Raw genomic sequence first — 13,495 nt, 5'->3', positions numbered from 1 at the left:
GTTCTAATAATAAATTCTAATACTAATACTAACACTAGGTGGCAGTGGCGGTACAGTTATCCCATATGAACTGGCAAGGATTTTTTGTATTTTGATGAGCCTCATACTGAAATCCCAAATTATTATTCATAATATCATTTTTATTAATTACATTCGAAGCAACCATCTCATGGCGGTTTACACACAAGACAATCGAAAACATTTAAAGACACAAAAACAGCAAATACATTTAAAACAAGACTAAAACCCTAATACAGCAGACGGCAAGGGAAAGGCCCATTTATTAAAGGTGTTACAACTATACACAGAAAACCATTTGTGAAAAACACTGCCTACTTAAAATGAAGCAAAGGAACTTTTTCTATCCTGTTGCCAAAAACTATTATTACCTTAGCAGCAAACCAAAGCCCAATTTTGTCAGCTTCCGCTTCCAATGTCCTGCTATATGGCCTATTGAACAGCAGCTAGAAGGGAAAGGAAAGAGACATAAGAACTTCGTTCTTGCCAGTTTCTGAAACCAAAGTAAGCATTTTCCTAACTTACATACAACAAACAGACAAGTTTCAGCAGAAGCGTTCACCCTCCTGCTCTTTCTGCAAAGGGCTTAGAGAAGAGGCTGTAGATGTACATTTTTTCTGGGGAATTTAGTAAAGGTAAAGGGACCCCTGACCATTAGGTCCAGTCGTGACCAACTCTGGGGTTGCGGCGCTCATCTCGCTTTATTGGCCAAGGGAGCCGGCGTACAGCTTCCAGGTCATGTGGCCAGCATGACTAAGCTGTTTCTGGCGAACCAGAGCAGCGCACGGAAATGGCGTTTACCTTCCCGCCAGAGCGGTACCTATTTATCTACTCGCACTTTGATGTGCTTTCAAACTGCTAGGTTGGCAGGAGCAGGGACTGAGCAACGGGAGCTCACCCCGTCACTGGGATTCGAACCGCCGACCTTCTGATCGGCAAGTCCTAGGCTCTGTGGTTTAACCCACAGCGCCACTAGGAAGCAGCTAAATCAGCGGTTGCATTAGCAGTCTGGCTGAGACCTGCTGCGTTCTAGAGTTTGGTTCCAATAAAAGCCATGCATGCCAGCGGTGCTTCTTCACTTTTTTCTCTCTCTCTGGTCTACAGTAGACAGAATGATAAGCATGTGCTCCAGTGTTTTATAAACTGAAGTAGTGGGTGCAGCTAAGTGGGGAGTATTTGCGTGGCCTGGCAAATAATGACAAGAGGCCGGAGTTAGCCACAGGTGAAAAAAGGAAACTAAAATGCATGCAGCCAGATGTGTTTTGATAATAAAAGCAGTGAGGTATGCTGCAGACACATCAGATACAGATAAAGAAACATCTATGTGCTTTATTGCATTTAGATCATTTAGCTGTCATTGGTCCCATTTTACAGGTGGTTACATAAAACACTGAGGCACCGCAATATGTGTGTTCACCTTTAAATCCATGGCAGAAGTCTTAAGGAAAAAAGCACCTCGGAGCATATGCAGAGTGCTTTCCCCCTCATATTAAAGCTTTTCAATGCAAAATGTAATGCAAATATCCATGAATTATAATACAGTGTAAACCAACAACTGTTGGTGACAGCAGAGCACAGAGATTGAAGTCAGAGAGAGAGGTGATGAGGGAGGAGGGTAACGACTTAGGATGACTGTAGAAGAGGCACTGTCTCGCCCCAAGGAAAGCCCTGCCCAGCTCCAATCTACCTGCCGCCCAGTTCCCAAAATGTCATGGGAAATTACCCACACATTGTAAGGCTTCACACTGCAATTATGACAGCAAAAAAACTTGGATAGCAGGTTTTCTGTGCAGTAGCCCAACTGAAAGTAAATTGTGGCTATGAAAGATGGACATGCCTTATTACAGCCTCAAGACTCTCCTCAGCTGTAATAAGAGTTTATTCAGTTTCCACGTTTGTTCCTTTTAAAAAAACCAAACAAACTGGATTTTTCTGCCTGATATTTGACAATACTGCCAAATTTCGTTTCGTTTTAACCCTACAGGCATGGGGAGCACATGGGACCTACAGATGTGGATAGACTCCAACTCTCATCAGCCCCAGTCTGCATACCCAGTGGTCAGGAACCACCTGCAGGGCCACAGGGGCCCTTGCCCTAGTTCTGTAATGGACCAAAGTCCATTTGAATTGATACCATATTTCCAACTGCATTTCAAATACCTCATATTTTGCATGGACCACAGGTTTCATAAACTTACTCCCCTTCCAGAGTGTCACTGACAATAGTGGAATTGGGATCTTTTTAATTCAGTACTCTGAGGATGCAGTTTTTCAAACCTTGTATTAATCATGTATTAATCTTGAGAGCAGTACATGTGAAAAGGATCTAGGAGTCTTGGTTGACCACAAACTTGACATGAGCCAACAGTGTGACGCGGCAGCTAAAAAAGCCAATGCAATCCTGGGCTGCATCAATAGGAGTATAGCATCTAGATCAAGGGAAGTAATAGTGCCACTGTATTCTGCTCTGGTCAGACCTCACCTGGAGTACTGTGTCCAGTTCTGGGCACCACAGTTCAAGAAGGACACTGACAAACTGGAACGTGTCCAGAGGAGAGCAACCAAAATGGTCAAAGGCCTGGAAACAATGCCTTATGAGGAACGGCTAAGGGAGCTGGGCATGTTTAGGCCTGGAGAAGAGGAGGTTAAGGGGTGATATGATAGCCATGTTCAAATATATAAAAGGATGTCATATAGAGGAGGGAGAAAGGTTGTTTTCTGCTGCTCCAGAGAAGCGGACACGGAGCAATGGATCCAAACTACAAGAAAGAAGATTCCACCTAAACATTAGGAAGAACTTCCTGACAGTAAGAGCTGTTCGACAGTGGAATTTGCTGCCAAGGAGTGTGGTGGAGTCTCCTACTTTGGAGGTCTTTAAGCAGAGGCTTGACAACCATATGTCAGGAGTGCTCTGATGCTGTTTCCTGCTTGGCAGGGGGTTGGACTCGATGGCCCTTGTGGTCTCTTCCAACTCTATGATTCTATGATTCTATTCTATGATTCTAATCTTGCAATAACACATTTTCACCAGCTAGTAGAAAAACTACCTGGCCACATGGTTATTCCAAGGCACTAACTATGTTATATTGTTACTTTACTGCAGCGGTTTTATTTTGTAAACCGCCTTATTTTTCACAACGAAAGGTGGTTTATGAACACTACCAAATGAAATAAAAAAAATATTAATTTGAGAAGCCAATCTTTTCAAAGAGGTACCTCAAAATGGTCTTGCTCAGTGCCTTGTGGGTCACCAGAGATCACATTTAATTATGTGACTTATTGACTTCCGGTTGTCAGAGTGATAATACAAAGTTACAACATTGACTTGAGAGGATAATATGGAATATTGCTAAAGGGAGAAGCACTGTACCCAGCCCAGACAGCTGTGGAAACCAAGAAACAGCAATAATAAAATCACCACGTTTCTGCAACCTCAGAAGTTTTCCTGGCACCTCCCTTTTTAAAAAGAAAAGAGCTACCACAGGCATTTTACACTTCTGGAACGTGAAGAGAAAGAAACTGCCAAATGTGACAGAGAGCGAAGAACTGGGTTTGGCAACTTGTGTACTATAAAGCAAGCCTGGTGGTGAAGTATCATTGATCATCCTGACAGTTCTCTCAGCCATTTTAGGTTAGGTTACTGAACTGCCTTTTCCTACATCTCTGATTTTATTCCTGACTGGCAGGAAGTTCAAGTGTAATAAGAAACTTTGCAGGGAGAGCAGGACCATTTATTCTCTTCTCAGTTCCTGGTTAATGAGCCTTGTAGCACGGAGCAAAAGAAAGAGAAAGAAAGAAAGAAAGAAAGAAAGAAAGAAAGAAAGAAACCAAAGTGGAAGGATCTCAGGGCATCCGAGGTTCTCGGATCACTTGGGGAGATCTGTGGATTTCACCCAAGAATGTTAAAATAGCACAATATTGGCTCAACAGATGTACAAAGAACAATACTGCATTTTAAATCGTTTTCCGGGTGATCAAGCTAACCTTTAAAAATGCAATGGCATAAAAGGAGAAGGAAGTTCTATTGCAAAATGCATGCCATCCTCCAGAGATTGAACATTGTGGGTGATGAATGCTACAGTAGAATTTAAATTATTGATTCTAGGTAAGTATGCTCCACTCAGTAGTATGGCTAGGGCCAGCAGAATGAGTTTATAAGAAAAATGTTTACTGGCTCAGAGCAGCGGCCAGGGAAATAACAAAGTACTTCCATTTCCTAGTGTTGACTCCCAGCAGTCTGAAGTTTACAAACTAGAAGGCAATATATGTGTCTTTCGTGAATCAATCCAATGGTGTTTTTTAAAAACAAACAAACAAACCACACCTATGACAGTATGCATAATACACCCACAAAATGACCTACCTTTGTTGCGACTCTGTGAGATCAAGACCTGCTTCCCATGGGGAAAAGGCAAGCCAGGGCTTGTAATTAGCTACTCACCCAGACTGAACTGCAGTTTCCTTCTCCTTCTTAGATCCAACAGGCAAGCTGACTTAAGACCGTAAGTTTACTGCTAGATCAGGTCCATAGTCTATTAAATGAAGCATTGTGTCCTGTAATACAGGGACCTCTCCCCACAAAGAACACCCCCGATGCAGGAGCTAGACGAATGCTCTGTAGAACGGTGATCATCTTACCTCTTGAAACCAAGCTTGGAGCCAGTGGCCTATGATTGCTAAGCTGTCTGCTGGGCAAACAGCCCAAATCATTATGAGAAGAATGAGGAGCACGAAATCCACAAAATGCATCAGGCTCGCCTTCTCTGCCTTAAAACAAGGAAAACGGTATTTTAAAACCACCTATTTATGTCCTAATCTTGCGCATGGATATTTAAGGTTTTCTGTATTCAAAACGATGCGCTGTCTACCGACCCCTTTTACAAAACGTGAAGACGCAGAAGTTGCTGTTATTTCTCCAACTTGGTTTGTTGTGGGGGAGGAAGGGAAAGGAGAATGTTAGCCGCTTTGAGACTCCTTAAAGGGAGTGAAAGGCGGGATATCAAATCCAAACTCTTCTTCTTCTTCTTCTTCTTGGTTCACCAGCTGTTGCTGGACTACAACTCCCATCACATCCTGCTAGCTAAGGATTATGGGAGTTGTAGTCCAACTGGAGATCCAACTTGGAGAAACACTTTATGAAGCCACAATGCTGGCAGAAGAAGTACTGGATGCTGGAAAGCACCAACTCTGGGTAAGGAAGGCCTATAAAGAGCTATTCAGTTGTACGACACACCCCTAACTTCTGACTTCAATTAACATCACAGATGCAGAGTTTGGAGCAAAGCTTATTAGCCCTAAGAGGCAGGCTGTGAGCATCGCTGGGTAGTTCCAGTCAAATATGGTGGTCTCCACATTGGTCCACATTGGTCACCTATGACCATGTGTTTAGTTTCAGAGGGCTTTGGCAACGTCACTTTTTAAAACAGGATACATACCCCGTGTCCCAGAACAGCATGAGCAAGTTCATGTCCCAGAATGAAAGACAGCTCATTGATATCTGACACAGCAGATAGCATACCAGTGAAAACAAACAGTTGTCCATTCTGCAGGCAAAGAGAGGAAAAATAATACTGCAAACAAATTGTTTCATAGAGCAATCCAAAGTGGGGGTGGGGGTGAACCCACAGCTTGGCCAGGCCAGCACCAGCAGAGCAGAAAAATTGGGAGGGGGGGGAGAGACAGAATGGAGGGAAAAAGAGAAGTTGTGTTTCTTCTTTATTCCTCCTTTTTGTCAGCACACTTCTTTTGGGGGGCGAGGTGAGGAAGGGAGACTTCCCTGCACGTTGGTCAGAAAAGGAGAGAAAATCAGCACGCAAACTTCAGGACATGTTTTCTCTCGACCCGTGTATGTGGACTGGGGGAGGCTGGATCCCAGAAGCTCCTCTTCTCCCCAACACCTTTTTGCCCTCTCTACTGTGAAAGCAATAATGGCAGAGGAAGGACAGCGGTACCAAGTCAAGCCCAATACTGTCTGCACTGACTGGCAGAGGCTCCTCCTGAGGGATTCAGATTTGGTGACATTCCCAGCCCCCCCCCCCCTGCAGAAGCCAGGGATTGAATCTGGAAGAGCAAGGAAGATGCTCTGCCTCTGAGCTATGACCCCCCCACCCTCACCGCCAAGAGGGAGAGGCACAAAATCCTTCAGCCTCTGGGACGTCCTCCCAAGGACAACAGGAATGCGCTGTCAGTAGCTTCTTTCCGAATTATTACATCTCTTGGTGTTCGATTTTTACTTACTGGAAGCACAACAGCATTAATGTCTGGTCCCTCCACCACATGGATAGTCCACTTGAACTCAGAGAGTCCTGGAAAATCCTTGTTGCTGTCAACCAAATGCAAAAAGACTTTTTTGACCTCCTGGTAACGGGGGTCCGTTTCAGGCAACATTCTGCTTTTAAATTCTTCGACCCACTGGAAGAAAAAGAGGACGCAGCATACTGACCGATTCAAGGCAAGTAAAATTGCAATTAAGAGATACAATATGCATGAATATCCATGGACGAGAGGTCAGTATAAATAAAAAAAACCATATGACGCAATCTAATTCAGAGCAGGGAGGAGACATACACCATACTATTAGGGCATGATGAATTTTTCAACTCCCAAATTCCCAAAATGAAGGGTGCGAAAAAGTTGTAGAATGACTTGGGAATTCGAAAGATATTTTGGTTACATTAATCTAATTTTGTTCGGTAAACGTGTGTAAAATTGCATAGAAATAATTTAAAAATGACTGCCAAGTACTTACATTTTAATATTATTCTTGTTTTCTACTATTATGTATATTAATGATTTTACCTGACACTTTCAGAAGGCAAAATTAAAATTCTTTGGCTTTCCAAAAGCAGTTTATTTGCTTCTTAATCAAACGTAGTCTTAGCAAGCTAAATGTTGTCCAATCGCAAATATAACAGCAGATTTGAATCCCTCACACCCAAAAACGTATTTTTAAGACCCCCTCGTGGAAGAATTTTGCAAAAATTAAATTTCACCCCCTAAAATGATATGCCCTGCTGTACGATATCCATTTAGGGAATAAAATTTAAAGATTTGCACGAGCAAAATATTTAACTCAGGAAAGGTGACCTAATGACATGGGATACATCAGCGATTATATATACATATATTATTTACTAACAAGCAATATTCATCTTCCTCATGTAACAAGCAGTAAAAACAGATATTCCCAATCCTTGCACTGCCAACACTCCTTAAATGGAAGAAAAATTCCCTCAGCTATGTGGGAAGGCCAGAAAACAGGATATATGCTTCATATAAGTTCCCATCTTCAATCACCAGCATTGGGCATTAATAAGGGTCTCAAGTAGTAGAGCGGGAGACCCTGAACTGTTACTGTGAGTCATCTCAGTTACTGCTAAGTGGGGCAGGGGAATTATTATTATGTTTGCTTTTTTTAAACAGCTACCCACCATGGCATACTCCATCTGGGACAATTCAGCAAAATGGTCTTTCCGAAACACCAGAAGCCGAGAACGTCCAGTGATTGGTGTCTCTTCCAAGTGAGTAAAATAAAACAGGATAAATACAAGTCCTAAAGTACACAGGCCCAGGGCTATCTTCCATTTATTTCTTCTTGCGGCTTCTTTAAACAGCTCCTTCTTGTTTGGAGGAAGTGCCCTCCACCATTTTCTTATGCTCCTGTAAGGCACAAATATAGCAAAGTTCGAGGAAGCCAGAGCGAATCGCAAGTGTCCCTGACTGCTGCACCCTTATCAGTGCTACCAGCATGTGTTATAAATGTCAAAACCTAACAGACAAGCTTCTCTGCTTAATGCAAACAAATAGCGTGCTAGTGCATGATGCCCCAAAGTTCTTTCGCCTGCTGTGCCACCAGGAAACAAACCATGGTCTGGCTTGTTTTGAGTGCCCAACCTGAGGCTCATGGCGTGTCAAGCACAAGTGGTATGCCAAGAACAAACCTTGATTGCCACATGATTTATTTGGAAAGAAAGAAACCATAGGCCTGAGTTTGGATGTAACAACAAGCCAGGCTCTCTTTCCTGTTAGCTTAGCAACAGCAGAAACAGAGAAAGAGCAGAGCAAAACCTTTTCAGTGGCATATACTAAGATGCGGAGTGCTCACATTAAACCATAGTTAACATCGTTAGTTGTCTTTAGCTATGGTTTAATGTGACACTGATACAACAAGCTATGAGGCTGCAGCAATGTTCACTTTGATACCTCACTCTACAAGAGTAAAACAGATATGCTGCACATTTTTGTACACATGAGAGAAATGGGGAATTAGGGGGGTTTGCTGGTTAACCTGGTGTCAGGCTCCGGGGACTTGGCTTCCTTCCCCCCCTTTGGCCGTAGATAAGCAGGACAAAGCAAAGAGTCCCTTACCATTTAAAGAGTCTTTAATCATCACAGCAAAAGAACAAAGCATTCATTATTAGAATTGATGGTGTTCCAAATTGAGGCTTCCCCCCACTTCCCCCCAGTCACTTCCATCTCGCAACCACCATGCTTTTTGTGTAGCCATCTTATCTGCTCTGTGTGACCTTGGACTGATATACTGAATACTTTCCAGTGAGAGAGAGTCTGTTAGCTGTCTCTCTTCCTGTTCTTCTACACTATGCTGTTCGCCCCCCAGTTCTTCTCAACGTTTGTCGTCAGAACTATGCCCCTCTGCAAACCACTGTTCCAAATCTTTACTGCTCCAGGGCAGCTTCAGGATCCTGATCAGGAGCAGGGGGAGGGTCCCACCATTCCTCACCAGAGCAGTGCTCCTCAGCTTGGTCTCTGACACCTAGAGAGTGTGGGGCCTCCCAAACTAAGGAGATTGGTTAGCTGCGTGTTATGAGGAGTCTGACAGATGAGGAAAGGCAGCTGAGGGCTGTGTATAAGCACAACAAGAAGGGGTGGGGGAGAGAGCTGGTGTAGGGAAGGAGGAAAGCTGAATGGGAAGTAAACAGGAGGAAGATATGGCAAATAGTGAGTGTGGAACCACCATCACTCTCATCAAACAAATGGGCAGCACCATATTTGGGATTTAAAAGGCTATGTGCACATATCCACGGCTGGACAGGAACCCCGGACCCATTTATGCATACAGCTGCCCACAAAGCTAGGGATCTACATAAAGTCTTGCTTCTGTACATATTAAACCCATAGGTGGATCAGGCAGCTTTTAAGGCATCCAGGTTAAGGCAAGTCATAGGCTGAGAAGGTGAGTTTTAAAAGAAGATGGATTTCAAGAACAAATAAATAAATAGGGAGAGATGGGGCAGTATCTACCTAGTATGCACATGTTTGTACAGAAAGAACTTCCATTTCAAATGAAGAGGAAGCAAAAGTGAGGTAATATAATGCCAGGCACGTGGCAAGATATTACAGTCGTACCTCCGGTTACTAACTTAATTTGTTCCAGAGGTCCGTTCTTAACCAGAAACCATTCTTAACCTGAGGCGTGCTTTCGCTAATGGGGCCTCCTGCTGCCGCCACACCGCCGGCACACGGCTTCCATTCGTATCCCGGGGCAAGGTTCGCTGCTAGGAGCACCTACTTCCGACTTAGCGGAGCTCATTACCCGAAGCGTTCGTAAGCAGGATGGTACATAATCCGAGGTTGCACAGTATACCAAAAAAAAAAGGTGGGAGATTGCTCAATTGAAATTTGAGGAACCAAACAGCAGTTTCAATAATCTAAAGTATTCTCCTTCTAAACTTTTTTTTTTAAAAAAAGTAATTTCTACAGATCTAAAATCTGGCTTCAATGAAGCCTTTGAGAATGGAAAAGGAAAGCCAAAACAAAAATCTAATGCATATTTAAAGGCTGAGAAACCATTAACTATTATATTCTATTTTAAAAAACAACATTCTGCTCTGGAGAATAATAAGAAAAAGAAGCAAGTTTCAAAACACTGAGACACCTTATTTACAGTAAGAAAAATGTGTTCATTTAATACCAAAGAAAAGGTTTAATAAGCGATGGGATTTACCACATATACCACGATGGTTTTCCACAGGGTCCAACTTGTATATACAATTTAAATTTAATAGATGGTTCCTTGAGCAGCAACAGAACATCCATATTGCAAAAGCACAAGTGGAGCATCATTTGCTGTTTTGGCCTGCATAGTGAATATGTAAAGTTTATGGCCAGAATCCAGAGCACTGTAAAAGCAGCTCCAAGGGGGGTTTCATACTTCTTTTCCTCAAACAGAAGTCCTCCCTCTATGCCACATGGCAAACCTGAGGACTTCCAAAACCGAGAATAATTTTCAAAAGCGATTTGTTACGTGGCATAGGGAAGTAAAGGAGTCAGCTCTTCAGAGTCAAAAATTATACTGCACTACAGCAAGCCTCAACTTTCTGGATCACGAACTATATATATACAGTGGTACCTCGGGTTACAAACACCTTGGGTTACAAACACTTCAGGTTACAGACTCCGCTAACACGGAAGTAGTACCTCGGGTTAAGTACTTTGCCCCAGGATGAGAAGAGAAATCGTGCACTGGCAGCGCGGCGGCAGCGGGAGGCCCCATTAGCTAAAGTGGTACCTTAGGTTAAGAACCAATTAAGTTCATAACCAGAGGTACCACTGTACTAGAAAACTAGATGCATGCTTTGTGATTGACCTATTCTTAAGCCCAAATTACTCAACCTCTAATCCAGAAAAACAGCTTACAAGGCGAAGCATCAGACCCATGCCCTTACCACCGCTCATAAATCCAAGTGCGACGCAGGCCTATATATGCAGTGCCCCAGATTCTGAGAACCTTCCACTCCTTTCCCAGGAAGTTTGCAAAGGTGTGGCTTCCTCAGCAGGATAGTACATGCATGGGGACAGTGCTGCAGCAGCCCTCTGATGTGCACATGATATCTAGATTGGAGATTAGTAGCCAAATTACCTTTTAAAAGGTGACTAGAGGTGAGGATGTGCTCCTAATATTAGAAGTGCGTTACCAAGATCCAAATTTTGTTAACCGATTGGTCTGCAAGCTAGGAACGAAACTCACTGCGCTGAGTCACTCTTAAAAACTTGAGAGACGCAACTACTTCCTTGGTGGAAATTACACAACAAGGTGTGTCTTGGCAACACAGTTAAAAACATTCTAAATTTTATTTTATTATAAAGAGGAAATGTTTTTAAAGGATAATAAAGTGCCTAACTGCTGGTGGCATTTAGGAGAAAAAGGCACTGCTCAGACAGTATAGAACTAAAAGCACAGGAAGAACACTCTGCACCTAAGCCACCAAGTTGATGCCATTTCAAACTAAGCATATTTAAAGCATGTTTATTTCTTCTGCTTCATTCCCACCTGCCCACCAAAGTGATGAACAGAGTTGCATACTCCACTTCAGAGGTGTTTCAGAGCTTCGCAGATTTCAAATCAAGGAAGCAGTTGGCCTTTCAAGTAATTAAAACTTGGCTAAGGTAAATGAAAATCAATAAAAACCAAAACATATCCCCAAAGCAGGGGCTGCTTTCATGGGAAAGCACAGAAACAGAGGTGCGATTTATCATGGTTCCAGGCTGAGAATGGACAATACTCACTCTTTCCTTCCTACAGCCCCTGCCCCATCCTCTTTACAAGAATCAAAAGTGGTACTGTACTATCAACCTAGTGCCTAGAGCCAGGAGACATTATCCCTCAGTACTGGGAGGGCGGGCGAGGGACCAGAAAGTACCACAATGCTATTCTAGCGTCCTTTGCTGGAGGATAGAGGTAGAATATTCACATATTTGGGGAAACAGTTTGGGAAACAGCATAGAAATGTACTTTACCCATTTTTATCCAAGTTACACATGTTCTTCCAAGCTACCTCACCAGGCTTTAAAACAGGTGAGAGGAGGAGGGGAGCAGAGACACAAAATCAGCAGTCATTCTCACAAAAACTGAGCTTTCACCATCTACAGTGGTACCTCAGGTTACATACGCTTCAGGTTACATACGCTTCAGGTTACAGACTCCGCTAACCCAGAAATAGTGCTTCAGGTTAAGAACTTTGCTTCAGGATGAAAACAAAAATCGGGCTCCAGCAGGAGGCCCCATTAGCTAAAGTGGTGCTTCAGGTTAAGAACAGTTTCAGGTTAAGTACGGACCTCCAGAATGAATTAAGTACTTAACCTGAGGTACCACTGTATTTGCAAGGCTCCTTTCCAACATTATGAGCATGCCAGACAGTCTCATGTGAAGTTTGCAAAGTATCCTATTAAGCTTGCATCTAAATTTACATTGCAACAATGTAGTATACTCTATACTGCTATAGTGTGTAGCAGAGCAATATTAATGTTTACCTCCCAAGGATGACAGCAAATAGTTTCTGAACTGGCTTCAATAGAATCCACAAGATTGGAACGGGAGCCGCCTTCAGTGCTGAAGATCTGTGAAAAGGCCTGTGAAACTGGACATTCTGAGAACCAGTCAAGTGTCGAGATTTTTGAAAAGCAAGTCCTCTTGCCCTTTGCTCAGAGAGAATACAAGGCCTCCTAGAACAGCTGTGTGCAACGTTGAAAATTCCTGCATTCTTAGGGTTCAAAAGCCGCACTTGACTTTTATTAATGAGGTTACTGTAGGTGTTGGAACTTTCAGTCATTAAGTAGCACCTTCTGTTTTTACTTTTGTTCCATGATTGGCACTTAGTCACTTGATGCTGGTGTCTGTTCAATGCTTCACTGGAAAACTTGTAAGGATTAATGCACTTTCCCCAACAGGCCAAAGATGTAAATCTAGTTAAAAGACAGTTTCTTGAGCCACTAAGAGCAGCCATCACTCTCCCTCTCTCTCTCACGTGTTACACCTAGAAATGTAAATCAAGAGTATATATTTTTAAATGATGCAATAGCAAATGATAACGCTATAAGACACTATGCTCTTTAAGAGTGTGTATTCACTAGAACTCAGTACTGGGTACTGGGAAAACCTCAGCGTGGTTCTCCCAAAGTGCTGGGAGCTGTTGTTGGGGACAATGGCCTAGTTCAGATAATTGTTCCAGGTTTCAAAAACTATGGTTTATTAAATTAGGAGCATGATCCAGGGCCAAATACCTACACACTTTTCCACTGTTCTGCTTCATTTCTGATTTACAAAAAGCCAGAGTTGTGGGTCCAAAACTGTGTAAATCTGTCAGTTAGTTAGCAACCAGGATAATATCTGACAATAAGCCAAAATTCTCCAGATATAATAGGGAACTCAGGCTTAGTAAAAGCCAGAAATGACGTGCTGAACAGACACACTATTAAACATGAAAAAAATCCACACTGAAGAGGAAAAGAGGGTCAAAACAAGTACAGTTCTCCCTATCCCATTGCTTTTTCCCAAGTTCACAAACTATTAAGACAGACTTCCCCCACTTTGGGCCGAACCACATTTTGGGAAGCCCAGAAAAATAGTCCAAACATACCCAATGGGTCACGCAGAATCTTTACATCCATGAGCTACACCACACATTGTTCAGGTAAGCAGTTAGTACACGACAATGTGTGGGAGTGAGCCTTGCACTCT

General features: G+C 42.9%; 1 protein-coding gene across 1 annotated transcript in view; it reads right to left on the bottom strand.

Annotated features, from left to right (window-relative positions):
- Window positions 1-13,495, bottom strand: part of OMA1 (OMA1 zinc metallopeptidase) — a 33,160-nt gene that overhangs the window by 15,609 nt on the left and 4,056 nt on the right. The window contains exons 2-7 of the mRNA XM_082228766.1: window positions 12,289-12,791; window positions 7,449-7,677; window positions 6,256-6,429; window positions 5,454-5,561; window positions 4,657-4,785; window positions 390-464 (exon numbers count right to left, since the gene is read on the bottom strand). Coding sequence (XP_082084892.1) covers window positions 390-464; window positions 4,657-4,785; window positions 5,454-5,561; window positions 6,256-6,429; window positions 7,449-7,677; window positions 12,289-12,761 — 1,188 coding nt within the window. The 5' untranslated portion in view covers window positions 12,762-12,791. The remainder of the gene's footprint in view (window positions 1-389; window positions 465-4,656; window positions 4,786-5,453; window positions 5,562-6,255; window positions 6,430-7,448; window positions 7,678-12,288; window positions 12,792-13,495) is intronic.

This window comes from Podarcis vaucheri, assembly GCF_965113315.1.
Source record: "Podarcis vaucheri genome assembly, chromosome: 6".
Taxonomy (NCBI): domain Eukaryota; kingdom Metazoa; phylum Chordata; class Lepidosauria; order Squamata; family Lacertidae; genus Podarcis; species Podarcis vaucheri.
Note: the sequence above shows the minus strand (reverse complement) of the source record. Positions and strands in the feature narration are given on the sequence as shown.